This window comes from Cygnus olor, chromosome 2, assembly GCF_009769625.2.
Source record: "Cygnus olor isolate bCygOlo1 chromosome 2, bCygOlo1.pri.v2, whole genome shotgun sequence".
In the NCBI taxonomy this organism is placed as follows: domain Eukaryota; kingdom Metazoa; phylum Chordata; class Aves; order Anseriformes; family Anatidae; genus Cygnus; species Cygnus olor.
In genome coordinates, this window is record NC_049170.1 from 141,705,711 (window position 1) to 141,721,738 (window position 16,028).

The 16,028-nt window shown below is 35.2% G+C and overlaps 1 protein-coding gene across 3 annotated transcripts in view; it reads right to left on the reverse strand.

The window, feature by feature from the left end:
- Nucleotides 1-16,028, reverse strand: part of ANGPT1 (angiopoietin 1) — a 187,088-nt gene that overhangs the window by 43,641 nt on the left and 127,419 nt on the right. For all 3 annotated transcript variants that reach the window (XM_040546736.1, XM_040546738.1, XM_040546737.1), the window contains one exon: nucleotides 698-864. In XM_040546736.1, coding sequence (XP_040402670.1) covers nucleotides 698-864 — 167 coding nt within the window. The remainder of the gene's footprint in view (nucleotides 1-697; nucleotides 865-16,028) is intronic.

The window sequence follows — 16,028 nt, forward strand, 5'->3', positions numbered from 1 at the left end:
TTTCACCAAGTGTTTTATTTATTTTTTCTTCTTTTTTATTTTAATAATCAGACTACGTTTCCTACTTTTTTTTCAACCTATTTTTCTTTTTCCTTAAAAATTTTCTAAGAAAAATAAGTATTATTAGAAGAAATTTTAACTTCTTATGACGTTTTCAAACTATAATAAATGTTATGCTGTTACTAATAAGTCAAGGCTACCCAGTGCCTGACACTTGGTTTTGTGTTTTGTATCCTCTCAGTAAAATCCAGCATTCTCTTTTTATTTTTCCTTTGTACTAAATTTTGGGTTGGAATTATCAGATATTCTAACAGCATTTTTTGGTATTTTTTTCTGTCTCCATTGTTTCACTCAACATTTCTGAGGCAGAAATATTTCAAGTTGTAATAGAGAACCCATATTTTTTTTCTAGTTAGTAAGTTAGACATCTGGTGCTCTCAGAATGTTTTAAAAGTTATACATTGTTTTTAGCAGTTCTTCTAGTTGGTGCAATTAATTGATCACCCCTTGTTCTCAGATGTGTCAGTTTAGTCTAACCTTCCAACCCTGAGAAATCAGATTTCTACTTTTTTTTTTTTTTAGCATCTTTTTCACTTTAGATGAAAATCATATTACAATCCTTTCTCATATGTAGTAGGCAAACAATGAACAAGATTTATCACTCAGCAGAGTCAAAAGAATTTCAGGAGATACTTACCTGTAATTCTGCTTTTCATTTCCTATGTGAAATCTGTCATACTGTGAATATGCCCGGTTTCCTTCCCAGTCCATTAATTCAATTCTTAGAGAATATTGCCTCTGACTTGTTATTGCAAAGATAAATTCATTCCCCAGCCAATGTTCACCTGATGGGCTACCAAAACCCTAGAATAAAAGTTGGCAAAATAAATAGATGTAATTATTGTAATTGGTAGAATCTTTATACAATAATAAAATCATTATTGCATTTTACCTTTACATTCTAGTTACTGGTCACAAGATATTAATAGTATGATGCAACATCCTTAAATGGCAATATTGAACAGTCAACTTCTATAATACATTTCATATGATGCTATAACTAATTAGCATTAAGACAATTAAACCAAAACAGAATTCTGCTATACACTATAAAAGGTTTAAAAGAGACTAATCTAGATTATACCCTGAATTCAAATTAGCTGTGATGGACAGCTCATGCTTTAATCTCTAAAAAATAAATTAATGTAAATTAATGTACCTCTGCTATGACTGTCTGTCACAACTGAAGGAAGGAGGGTTTTGGTTTAAAACCCTTTTTTGTATATAAGACCTGTTGGACAGGACACTGCCTGTGAAAGATCCCGTTATAATACGTATTTCTCTCATTCTTAATCTATTAAGGGTCATATTGCCTAAGATTTTATCTACTATAAAGCTTATTTTTCCTCATCCTGCTGAGGTGGCATAAGATATCTGATATATGTGTTATTTCATTTTAAGATCTTTAACTTAAGGAGTTAGGAATATTTCTATAGACTATCCAAAGCACAGGAAAGCATACTGTAACTTTATTTTCTAAGCATGAAAAATAAGCAATAGTAGAAAATTTAAGGTACTTAATTCTCCTCACATTTCATATATTCAGATGGTCTTATTTCCAATTAAGCAAGCTATCCACTTTTCAAACATGGAAAAATAAAGAGAAAGTGTGACCATTTTTCAAACTGCACTCTTAGACTGATATTTTTGTGCATCTTCCAGGTTTTAAAGTTGTATAAATTTTAATTGTTTTACCATATTAAATTTAAAGTTTCCATTAATGTAACGAATTAATTTACTATATATTAAAATTACTGTTCTTTATAAACTATTAGTTTAGTCACACCTGGGAACTGCTAGCTTCATTTTTTTTTGTCCTCTTTAAACAGTAGATATTAAAATTGTAATCTATTTCTATGAAGATCTACTTCAACATGACTAGCTCATGCTTATTCATATTTCTCAAGCTAGGAAAAATGAGAACTGGAAACGTGCTGGTTTGCCTATACTGATATCCCAAGAATGTTTGTAGAAGACCCTTGTGAAATTTTCCTAATCAAATGAAATGAAAGATTGGATTACGTTCTTGTCTTTGATGCAATTCACCCTCCGTTGCTAAGTTGTGACTGTCAGATATATGAAAGAAACAACAGAAAAGAACAGTAAAACATTTCTGCTTTTGGAGCAGACTAGACTGCATCCAATCTGAAGTATTTTCCTTCATCATTCACAATGGTACATTTCTCTCTGTAATAACAATTGACATTTACTCCCAGTTTCAAATCACAAATTAAATCACGTGATCTGTCATTAATTGATTCATTGCAATTTTCAAGAACAAATGTGAACATTTCCAGAGGGCATTTATTTTTTAAAGGAGGGCAGTATGAAAAGACTTCTTTTGGACTAGAAGTTAGGGAAATATGTCTGTAAGAAACATTGGAAAGAAATCAACATCATGTACGATGTTTTAGTCACTCCTAATGTGAGATGGAAACACTGAAAATACAGTCCTCTCTCATTTGCATTCCTCTTTCACTGTCCAGGCTCCAGCCTCAGCTAGTCAGGGCATATGAGGATGAAATCCTGCCTCCCCAGTAGGTGTGCTGCCCCTGTTTGAAGCTGCATCATAGCTAAGACTTTACTCAAGCAAAGCACAGGTATCCTAGCTGTAAACTTCTAAAGAAAATGAATTTGAAAACCTTGGACTGTGATGAGTCTCAGAGAAGACTCAAACTGAAATATAGAAGGATACTATTATTTGGCATTTCCTTTCCCGCACATTATTTAATTATGTCCTCCTTTTCAAATAGATAATTTCCTATTTAAGCCCCTGTAAATTTGGTTGTAGCTAATCCTGTCAAAACCTTGCTTTGACCACATCAGTCTCACAGTGTGAGCCCTGCTCCGCAAGCTTTCCCATAATGATGCGTCTGTATCTCTAACCTACTGCTTTGATTGTATTTACATACATATTTGACTTTGTAAATACTTCCCTAAAATACAAGGGCTTGTTCCTCACCAGCATAAATAAAAATGCAGCTGAATAGCTTTCAACCTTTTATACTTGTTCCTTTGGTCCTTTTATAGAATCATAGAAAGGTTTGAGTTGGAAGGGACCTTATAGATTATCTCATGCCAACCACACTGGAACACCTCCCATTAGATCAGGTTGTTCAAAAACATTTCATCTCCTTGACTTATCTCTCTGCCCTGTGACTCTCACACATGGTCAGTCCTGTTCCAGAAACTTTGGCAGTGCCACACCAGAGCAGCCAGTGGTTGATCTCTGATCAACATCTTTTGCCCATGGTCACTGCCACTTGTCACAGAGGAAGGGAAAACATGCTTTGCGGTGACTACCCTGCAGATGCTTTTCCCCCCTAAAATCCAGAAGTCAGAAGTTGGTTTATCATTGAAGCATAGGTGTTTATATACCAGCTAAAATATATTTCTTTGATATCCGTATGGTTTCTTATTCACAAAAAATATATTGTTCCTATCAGCTCTCTCCCTTTAAAAGAAGATTCTCAGGAAGTCCTTTCTCCTATTTTCCCAGTGCTGGCAAGCAGAGGGGACTTCCCTTTGAACTGTGGCTTTATTGAACTATATTTGTCTTATCTTATTTAGATTACAGCCTATTCAGGATGTAATACATGTGGCTTTTTTAACATTGTGTTCCCATATGTGTTCTACATAAACTCCAGACACCGTATATAATTATTCTGAAATAATAATAATTTTTCTTCACATTTACACTTTCTTCTCCCTTTTCTCACATTATTACACTAAGATGAGAATCTATCACTAAGTGGTTTGCTCCCCTGACCAGAGGAAATGAAATTGCAGCAAAAGAGAACAGAAGGAATATAAAAAAAAATATAAAAAATTTATGGGGAAAGTCACTACATAAGTTACATGAGAAAGAGCTATGTTATTGAAACTCAGTAGAAATTACTAGACTAAAAATTATTCGTGTTTCGTTCGTACTGCTGAATCCAAGTAATAGTTTCGCTTTACTGAAGAACAGCATTATTGGAACCAATTTTCATTAAAAAAAAAAACACACACGACAACTGTATTTTATTTCTTTGTCATGAGCAACTTCTTTTTAATTAAACTCCTTGCTGCTGCGAAACCAAGGAAGTAAGTGGAATACAAAAAGTAACTCTGAAGGAAGGAACGTTCCTAAGAATGGGTAGTATATTTTATTAAACACCTAATATGTCTGGAAAAGCAAACAAACAGGTATTCAGAGCTTTCTTAGATCTAAATCAGACAGGATTAGTACATTTATGCAAAGCAGAGTTGAGAACGGTAAAATTTCATTATGCCAAACTCAGCTGTTTACATCTTGTCTGCAATTTACTGCCCCTGTTTCAGATGTGAATAAAGACTTGCATGGTCACTGTATTTTCCAGATATTTGGGCTTACTGCATAACTACACAGCTTTTCTTTTTTATATCTTACTTAGACTGCCACTGGTAAAAGAACACTACTACTTTGACAAGATAGCTGCTTTTGTGTGCAGAGGAAAATGGCATATTGTTCTCAAACAAACAAACAAAAAATGAAGAGCATGAATTAACTTTTAGTTTCCATTCCCAACCCCAAGGGTGGCATAGAAAATGGTAGTAAAGAAAGATCATGCCAGACTCTTTTGATTTTTCTTCAGTGTCTTTAACCTTCAAATACAGCTCAGAATTTTATCTTCAAATACATTTTTTTTTCTTCAGCCAGAAAACTTAAGGAAACAAGCTTATGCAACTGTGATGCCCACCTGACTGCTACTTTTGCGCAATGCCTTATGAACACTTTTGAGGATGGGGTAGACATCTCACAAACATGAAGTTTAGCAAAGTTTCAGGAGAACTGCTGCCTGAGACAAGTAGCCCCAGGGAGAAAGGCTGAAGCAGCAGCTCTGCAGTTGCCCATTCCAACTACCTCTATCAGCAGGCACAGACCAGCCAGCCAAGTGCAGATGCTTACCACATATTGCCTCTGAGGGATCCTTAGACATCTGGGAGAAATTTGAGGGACATAAAAGGTGAACTCAAGCTATTGCCACAGAAAATCTTAGGAAGTAACAGAGATTCAGGGAGATTATTAATAAAGTGAATGGGACTTCTATGTAGTACACAGAACAAAAAATCCACAGAAAAGCAGACCTCATTAGTCTTGCTGTTCATGAGGCAATTCAGTAATCTTTCAGTACTGAAAATCAAATAATGAAAGCCAAGCATTTTAGTTAACAGAACAGTTATGCCCATACTGTTGCTCAACTCTGTGGGTTGCCAAGTGATAAGATCACTTCAGCCTTGCCAAAAACCATGTTTGCTAATTTCTATGGACTAGAAGTTTCATTTTGAGAGTAGCCTTGGGCATAGTGTTGTATCTTAAAAGTTAAAATTAGGAGTCACCTATTCCTGACCCAAACCTGTCACCTGTCATTAAATATGTTTGTTTTCCATTACATATCGACTCTGTCAACATACTTGTCTTATTTATTTATTATTCATATGGCTATAACAGATACTTCGTGTTAAAAGCTTTGCACTTAAACTCAAGGAAGTACTTGAGGTGATCCAAGTTATCCTCAGCTATCAATCTACTAGGAGAAGGAACATCTGTATTTTGTGGATGTGTTTGTAGTTAACTACATTTTAAGTCCCTTTAAAACCCAGAAGTTTTTAAGTACTGTTCCAAAATTGCATTTTAAGTGACTAAGTGACACTATTTTGTTATTATCTTCCTATATTTCGTCCATTATATGTTTCCAAGTACAGGAATTTACTCCTTAAACTTTATATTTTATTCCAAAAAACTCATTTTGCGTTTCCATTAAAATCTGCATAAGGTTTTGGGATGATTGGCAAACCAGACACTTTAAGTTCCCACAAGAGTGGTTATCATAATAGGGAAAGGCCAGAAATTTCCAGAAGTTTTCAAAGCTTTCATACATTTTCCTCATTAGCGCTCTATGGACGTTGGGAAACTTCTTGCATTCACTAATGTGCTTTCATAACTGCCCACCACTAGTCACAGGCAGGATACACAAATATTTGCACTGACCTAGCATAAATTATTTTCTTGTTTCATTTTATTGTTCACAAACTGGAAACACTTATATTTTTGCTGCTGCTGAAAAACTGCATTATGATTGTACTTTCGCCAAGTTTGATCTTAGTTGATGAAGTTAGTTAAAAAGATGTAAAAATCACAATAAGTCAGCAGTTTTTAAAAAAGGAATAATCTGGTAATGTTTCGTACTACATTTAGAAAGATTGTTCTTGTAGACATGATAACACAACTTATTTTCAGACCAAAGAAATCAGTAAAATTCTGTATTTCTGTTAATTTTAATTCCATACATGTACTAGGATGAAGCAAAGGAGTTTTCTGGTTCTTTATGCCTATAGCTACATAGTAAATTGTTAAATTGTATACATTCAGACATAATGCCCAACTGTTATGTTAAAAAAGTAAAAAAGAAAAAAGTATTTTTTCCCATTATATACATTAATGCACTTAGCACCCAGAATCACAGAGAATAGTACCATATTTTATAATATTTACTCTAGATGACATCCAGGTCCTACATCAGCTCATTTCCAATTGCACAATCATTAACAGAGACAAAAGTACTAAAGAGTCATGAGTACAAAGAAGCTGAATTCAGTACTGGTTTAAAAATGACCTGAAGAATTTACAGAGTTGATACTTATTCAAAAATAATAAGTAGGGTGCAAAAGAGTTTTATTAGGTTTGGCAAAAGCTGTGGGGGTATTCTGCTTGAATCATGTTACTCCAAGTTCATTAAACAATTATCTCTTACTTTATTTATTTTGTCTGATAATGTTCATAGGAAGCTTTGACTTCTTATAGACAAAACAAAATTGAAACCAGACTCAGTCAATATATCCTATGGGTTCATCTCCTGTCAGACAATTCATTGAATAAAGCAGATAATAATTCAGTGTTTTAAAGCAGCAGTGTCTTCCAGAAGACAAAGTATATTCAGCTCCTTTTGCCTCAGCTGAGAATGTGGAATGGATTTTGTTTAAGAAGATAATTTCTAAACCATTCAGTTTACTTCTCCATTTCCACTGTGTCAAATTATTCATTGTATATATATATTTAAATACAGAAATAACTTTAATTTTCCTCAAAGAATGAGTTAAAAAATGTTAACTTTAAAAAATTAGTAAAATATTTATAATTATTTCTATGAAATACCCATAAATATTTGGTGGAAAGTTTTAAAAATATGTTTGGAAGCCAGAGGTACCTTCTGAGAAGACTAAAATAAAACAAGTTACTTTCAATTTAAATACAGAACCGAATGTCTCCACCAGCGTTCCAAGTTTGAAAAGTGCCTCTCGCAATCTTGTTCATGTCCTGCAGCAGTTCAGGTTGCAGCACTTCATTCTAAACCAAACGTATCAGTAAACATATAGAAGTTAAATTCACTTTTTCCTTTCTCCTTCCCAAACACACACAGAATCAGCAGTACCAGCCTTCCCCATGAAGAAGAATCCCAGCATCAGAGCTCAGGTTTGAAGTGCAAACCTACACAACTGGTACCACTGGCTTGGTGATGTGCCCCAGACAACTAAATTTTCTGCCACTGATACATATCAAACATCTAATCCGGCCCAGCCAGATTGCACATCACTGGGGCACTAATAACTGAATGACACTAGAAAATGACTGACACCAGAGTTAAATAATTATAGCACTAATATGACATGAATCCCAAGGTGAAGGGCTGTTCCAGTGAGTCCCAAATGGAACTGATAAGGCAGTAGATGCACCTCCCTGAAGAGAAAGCTGTGCCATGATGAAAGCACGCAACTGTCATTTGGAGGACAGCAGAGCAGATACCTAACGATCTCTGCTAAAACTCTACTGAATCTTCAAATCACTAATTAAAAGCAAACATGCAAACAAAAACCTCTCAAAATCTCACCCGGATGTTGTACAATAGCATGTCCATTTTTGGTAAGAAAATTTCTTTAATAAACATTAATCTTAATGACGGTATTCTAGGAAAGGCTGTTACCATGGTTATGCTTAAGAATTAAGAGAAATATTTGTTTAATTAAGCTGAAATATTACATACAATTTATTAAAAGTCTTACATGTAAGGAATACCCTACATGGTTCTATTAACAGACTTGAAGAGTACATGGGCCTTATCAACATACACCGATGGTGTAAAATTAAAGCACTGAAGGCAGAGTAAGCAAAAGTGCCAACACCACTCTTGAAACTGGTGTTATCCAGCAATATTTGCATAGTAAAGACTGCTCAGTGTAACATAGTTAAAACACAACTGTGCTACTGTTAAAACAACACTGTTTAATTTTACTTCCAAAAATATTCAAAAAAGTAAAGATGAGTCCTTGTGCGGTAACAGCTCCATTGCCCAATCTAGTGATCCAAAACTCTCTGAAACAAATATGGTTTTGTCCTTGCTCCCTTAGATCATGTAGTAGAAATGCACACTGTAGCTTAAGCCTTGGTCAGAACCCGATTACTTTCATGAACACGTTTTCATAGAAGTGAATACTGTCTCTCATCATTTTGATATCATGTCTGTCTTCACTGAACATGCTTTAGACCTCAGCAGAAGCAGAGAACATGCTTTCTCTTTCTGTAACACTGATGAAAGCAATAATCATCTGAGTAACAGCATGAGTCAGAAGTGACTTTTTAATAAAGTAGCGTGACATGTAATTCTTTATCAAAGAGGTGTGGGTCTCCATGAAAGGCATTACTCACAGAATATCTTAATGCACATTCCAGTCACTAAAAATCATTTCCTTATATTCAAATTACTTTGTAAATATTTCAAAGAAACAAATGACTTCCATGCCATATATCCCAGTCTCTTGAAGTAAATGACTTTTTCAGATGCAGACAATTTGTAACTCATGACTTCGAAGTGTACTGTCATAAGGAAAGTACTTGTGCCTATATGTCACAGTTATTCATATCTGAAGTGTGCCTTTTTTATCCCTTTGCACTCCTAATTCTCATGAGCTTATCCATTTAACATAATAATTCTACTCCTCTCCCTCTCCCCCTTGCCCCCCATCTTGTTTGTTTCCAGTACAGAAGCAGCACACCTTCTGTCTTTTCTAAGGACATGTTTTCCCTAGCTCTTGCCTTTCTCACATATCCATCCTTTCCTCTATTTTTCAGGAAAGACCATGCTGACATTGCAATGTATTTTATATAATTCTTTGCACTACTGCCAGGGAAAAAGGTGAATCAGTTTCTGCAGAAAAAAATAAAATACAGGATGTGTCTCCAACTCTACAGATAGGTATATAGATAGACGGATAGATGGAGCACAGGTAGTGCTCTGAAGGCTCTCCTGCTTTCAGGAAACCTTCTATATTCTTTTCCTAATCCCACATTATCTTCAAAATGCCTCATGTTCTATGATCCAGCAATTCTTCTCTTCAGACCTGTTTCACTCAGCCACAGAAGGAAGGAGAAACTGTTCTGAAGTGTGCTCTGAACAGTCCCTACCTTGTTGCTGAGATGAGGAAAGCAGAATAGAATAACTTAGAGCAAAAATTTCTTGCCTCTGAAAACAAGGCAAACTTGTGCAAACTGCCATTTGAGAATGGCCCATTACACCTAACTACTTGGGCATTATTTAGGGAATTAAGTCAGACCAAAAAAATTAACATTGTGGATTTTGTGTCAGAAGTCTGTGTTCACACTCAGGCTATAGCCCTGTTCAGTGTGCTAGCACAGGTATGGTAAAGGAGTTGAGGAAGGAGAAACTGAATCAAATGCAAGTAGGACCACCATCCTCTTGATACCTTCCGTGCAAAAGAGGGAACCACAGGCCTTCTTGGCAGAAAGACGTAAGATCTTCTTATAACATCCTGTTAGCTAGTTATCAGGAGCAGCTGCATATCTTTGCTGTTGGTGTAATTCTTCATAGTCAGATGATTTTGGGGTAATAACTGTGGAGATGAAAATTTCTTCTAATATGAGAGCAGTCAATGATCACACTTTTCAGGTTTACATATCTGACTTTTTTTTTTTAAAACAGACTTTACAGGATCTGACATATCTAATGTACATATGTTATGGTTTTGTTGTTTGGCTTATGCTTCCTTAAGTTAATGTTTGTGACCAAAACAAACAAACAAACAAAAAGATTGACTTGAATATAGCTCAAGCCAAAATCAATGGAGGAAACAACTTACTGTTGTAAAACCACAGGCACGTTGGTAGCTAGGAATATCTAGCTATTACATGTATCTACATTTTCAACACGAAGATAAAAGTTTCCTAATTTTAAATTCCTGTCAAAACTGAAAATCCTTATCTGAAAAGTATATGAATACAGTTAGGTGAAGTTAGTCTCAATAGCCATTGCTGTACTTGACATCCTGTGAAGCCATTGGGCTGCATTATATGCTTGCAATGGAACATACTATTTAGCTCACAGTAATTGCTTTTCTTTACCCTAACGGGAAAACATTAGCATCAATGAAGATTCAAAAAATGTGGTTTTGACAAATTCATCTAATGTGGAATAGTCACAGATAGAGCAGTGTAACCATCTTCAGAGCTGTTATTTGATAGTATGTGAGCTCTCTTTCAAAGAACATGGGAATATGGCAACGTGTCAGTAATATTAGACTACTGTGAACACAAGTGGTGTAAAGATTTTGTGGCCATATCAGTGCATAACAGCTTAATTACTGATAACCCACAAGAGGATATATAATTAATTTAGAATAACTAGATTTAACAAAACTGAGAACTATAAAATATATTTTTTCCATAATACGGACATTCAAATTTAAGTGCTTTTTTTTTTTTGATCAAGAACATTCTACTCAGCCAAGCCATATGGTTTATGTATTTTTCGTTTTAAAAATAAACACATCTGCATCTGAAGTTGTTCTCCACTAAAATAATGGAACAAAAATCATAAAGCATACACAAACAACTTAAAAATGTGCCTTGTGCATTGCTTTTTACGCAGTCTGTCTCACATGAAAGAGAAAGTGATGAACATAACAATCTAATGTGACTGGAAGGGGCCAGAGCCCTGTCTGTATTTTTTTTTTTTTTTTTACTGTTTCTTGTATTTGGGGAAAAAAGGAATCTGCATACTCTTTGTAAATGGACAAAATTGCAACAGAGAAATATTCATCATCAATTAATGTTCCAAAAGGGAACAGTACAACAGCTTGAGGTTTTGCCTCTTGGCTCAAGTTAAACACAATGTTAATTGTGGTGAGGACTTATTTTTAGATAGAAAAAAAGTTCAAGTTAATATTGCTACTGAGGCAATATGTAACAAAACAAAAGTCAGAATTCAGAGATAGCTTGAAAGGTGGGCAGAAACAATTGTACCAAAAGTGAACATAGGAACAGCTGGAGACCACAAAAGGAGTTAGTTAGGAGACCACCTTCTAAAACAGGAGTTAGACACTTTGAAAATAAAAATTAAATATAAGCAATGTCTGGAAATTTTCAAAATGAACATGGCAGTCAGAAATAAAATCTTTGTTAGAGCCGTAGCTCTTGCTATGAATAGTTCAGGCAGACTCAGAAGCCTAAATACACAGCTTACACTCTGTCAGACTTGCAAGGACTGGTGAATAAGTGAGTTAACCATCAATCTGACTGCCACAAGCCAGAATGTCTCCAAGAAACTGGGAGAGACTTATGTTTGAGCTAGAGCTTACTCACAGAAATGATGTGTAGTAACCATATCAAAAAGGGTAAAAACATCATGCCAAGAAGAAAATTAAAGACTTACTTACAGTGTGTAGAGGAGTTCAGATGTCTTTTAGGTAAGCATAAGGCGTGGTTCACAAGACTTGCTACACCAGTTATAGTTCACTGAGGCTCTGAGGAAAGTCAGATTACTCCAGATAACATAATCCAAATGCCCACTAGAGCTGCATTGAGAAATATTTCCTGAGAAAGTTCTGATAACCACCTCTGTGGTCCAGCTCTCATTAGGCCACGAAAAAGCCAATTATCCTGCTCTAGCATCATACCACATAGGCACTATAGAGCTAAAGATCAATCTGACCCAGTATCTTTAAGAAGAAAAAAAAGAAGAAATCCCAACAGAAATAGAAGTGGTTTTGTAGATGTACTTTTCAGGCACACACAGATGCTAGTGATGACTTCTAAGATAAATTGGCAGCACATTTGTTTTAAGCACTGAACTGGTGTTGGACTCAGATACTAATCAGGAACATGAGGTTAAGGGGGTGTGAAATTTACTGCTGTGGTTAGTTCTTGCCTCAAAGAACCAAAAGAAGAACCAGCTGCTGGTCATGAAGATAGGGGGTGGTTGCCATAAAGTTGCCATAAATGCAGCTGTGGGTCTAATATACACTTGTGATCCCAATCTAGATCATGACATTATGAATGATTAAGAAAGTGATAGATTTGTTTCATTAGAGAAAGGAAATGGCAATACTGTAGTAATAAAGGCATGCAGTACAATTAAATACTGACATACAGGGAAAAAAAAAAAAAAAAAAAGAGGAAAAAAAATGTCAAGGAAAAGGATTGCTGTGAGCTGGCCAAGGCATGCAATTTCAAATACCTACTGAGAGTCTTTACTCAATGACAGAAAGAAAGAAAATATTTTAAAGGTCTGAGGAAGCCCCCAATAGACTCGGCTCCCTAGAACCCCCCCCTAGGAAACTGATAGTGAATGTTTAGATATTGAGCATGGAATAATTTCTGTGAGATTCATGGAAATTTTTAAACTAGGCATGCTGAAAGGCTAGAGAATAGGGAATCCAATATCCATCACCCAATTTGGCAAAAATGGAGACAATGACTGGGAAAGGTATATTTATCCAAGAACTGAAAATCTGGAATTTGAGAAAGAAGTCTCAATAGCCAAGTTAGTACATGACCTAATCCTTTGTTTGGATGTGATTACTGCTAATGACCGCCTAATAAATGCCAGAAAATGCCTTAGAAATTCAGCCTGTAGAAACCCCCTTTCTAAAAGTGGCTCAGGTAAGCAACACTTTTTTTTTTTTTTTTTTAAAAAGACATTCTCTTTCCAGAAGTCATAACTCTAATTCCCACTTCAAACAAGGAAATATGAAAAATGGTAGAAACCTGCTCCAGGGTGATATTAGCTGCTGTTGTTAAAGGCATTACTTGATGCTCAACTTTAAATGTTTCTCATAAGAAACAAATAGTAACATGGAAAATCCCCTGCAAATACTGGTAAGAAAAAGACAGGAGGAGGAACTCAAAAGGATTTGCTCTGAATTTCTTCAAATTTGTATAATTGAATATTTAAAAGTGAAATGGTCCAAGAGAATTTGTAGTCAGAAATGAGTTCTTAGGAGTGAATGCAAAAATTATACTGCATGGCACATGACCGAGGCCAAAAATGAACGATACTGGTAAGCACTTAGGCCACTGAGAAAGAAGACGGCATCACCAGTCTTGTATAGCAGAATAAAAGTGAAGAAAAGGATTTTTATTCATCAGCTACTCTTTTAGATACCAAAGAATGTTTGATTTTATTTTCCAGAGCAAAGACTGGACTCCAGTAGCAATGGAGCCAAAAGAAAAAGAAGAAAAAGTTAATGCCACTATTGCAATATCACTGACTTTCTGATGATTAAAGTATCGATTGAGCTGTGTATTTCCTAATTTTGAAATATTTATAGCTACTTTGTCTCTCTATCAATGTGTTTCTTGTGTTGGTGTCTGGAATATACATTGAACAGAAATTCAAGTAATTCTATGTACACTGAAGGCACCAGCATGAAACTGAATAAAAGACAATGATTGTCTCAAAGAATGTCTGCAGGGTGAATTGGTGCTGGGTAATTCCTGTAATCCAGCAGTGCTGTCACTCACCTCTGTAGAGATTATCCCATGTTGCCGAGAGAAGCTGTGTATGCCCCATCCCTGGAGGTGTTCAAGACCAGGTCGGATGACGCCCTGGGTAACTTGATCTAGTGGGTGGCATCCCTGACCATATCAGGGGGTTTGGAACTAGATGATCTTTAAGGTCCCTTCCAACTCAAGCCATTCTATGATTCATTCTACGATACACCCTTTCTGAGTTACCTGCTGTAAGGATCTCAGTTTATAGTCAGAGAAAATGTGCAATGGCTTCCTAAAACTGGACAAGCCAGTAACTTGTAAGGGTACTTGCAGTACTGCGGTCTGGTGGACTAAGTCCCAGCTCAAAAACTGTCAGTCAGTACCTGTTTGTAACTGAACAATTCCCACACTTTTCAAGATTCTTTTCCAATACGAACCAAATGCACTGAAAGTAAAAGAATCCCCAGAGACTTATTATTGTTGTTATTATATTGTTATGATATTGTTTATTTCTGTTAGATTAGAGGCCCTAGTGAACTACTAGCACAACAAGAATGTCTTAGCAAATCTGGAAAGCAATGTCTGAACTTATTTTAAGAAACATTGCATCTCCTACCATACTACCTCGCTTCCATTGGAAGAAACAGCAGGCGGATATGTCAGGAAGGAGCTATGATGTGATCTAATAGACCCTGGACACACTTTCTGAACAATGAGGGAATTGTTACACCAGTGGTGCTCTTGAAGCTCATAGTCCATCACATTTCAGTAATCTGCAGAGTTTCCACTGTCCTCCATCATTTTGTTCATATAAAATATTCTCAGCTAGGGACCTCAATTAGTTACTTTAGTAAAACGGTTCAGAAAAGCAGAGACAAACCTACATCCCAACTTTTCTCATTACTCCTAGGATAATTATCAGTAAAAGATACTTTTTTGTTTGGTAGAAACAAAGTATCTCTTATAAGAAAGACTATGGTATCTGTAAGGAAAAGCAAAATTAATTCAGACTGCATGAACCAGACAAAAACTTCATAATCCAATTGTTAACAGGTTCATACCATTGCAAAGGAAATTTTTAAAAAGAAGAGCTGTTATTTTTACGTGGTCAAAGAAAAACCTCAGGAGAAAATACCAGAGTAAATCTCAAATAACTAATGTAGTGTCTATAAGTTAAAACAACAGATATGTAGAGAGCAAGTTAGTTAGCATATACAAATTCTAATTTCCTCATAAGTAAAACTAGTATAATCTTAAAATTTCTGGTTCCCCAAATAAATTATGTTTTAAATCTTATTTGACTCCAAACCAAAATAGAGTAGAATAGTTTTCAAATTTTCTGCTAACTTAAAACTCCAAACAGAATCCAATTTTTTATTTTTTTATGAATTCTAAAAAATTGTGTTCAATTTTGAAAATAAATTCAAAAATATTTGTCATTTCAACATTATTTTTACTTCACATATATTATGAAATAGATTACATCATCTAGTTTTCCATAGTAGGAGAGATCTGATGTCAACAATCCAAATAGCTAATTCTATCCCTGTAACTTATATTTTCCAGTGATATACAAATATTGAAAACAAAGGATCCATAGAATCCAAAAGGACATTTTGGTTAAATAATCTGATATTTTTTTTTTTTCTGAAATAATAAGTTCCATAACAGAACTTTTTCCCATATAAATTATTACTGATGTGAGATTGTTTTCTTTTTAAAACATTTTAAATTCTGTTTTCATATGGTGCTTTTTGAAAAATGTTGGAAAAAAGATTTTCCTATTCCAAGCTGATAACATAGTTCTGAAAATTTCATTGGGAATGTCACCGTAATATAAGCCAGTCCGCGGGGACTCAACGAAAAAGAGCAGCTCCATCAGGAAGTGTGATCAGTGAGCAAATGAAAAGCTCAGAAGTTATTTAGACTGGAGTAAATTTTTTTTTTTTTTGAGTTTGCAATGGGAAAATAGCCAGCTAAAGTCATGTCATCTGTAATTTGGTAAGTTATTTATTTTCTTTTAATCCTATCTGAAGTATCAACATTTCCAGTACATTGGCTTGATTGGCAGAGGTGTTGTATGGCTTGGGATAGACCCCAGTAAAACTCTTCATTCCTATCTAAGATGCTCCAAGTTCTGAAGGAGTTCCCCTTAGTTCAAAAC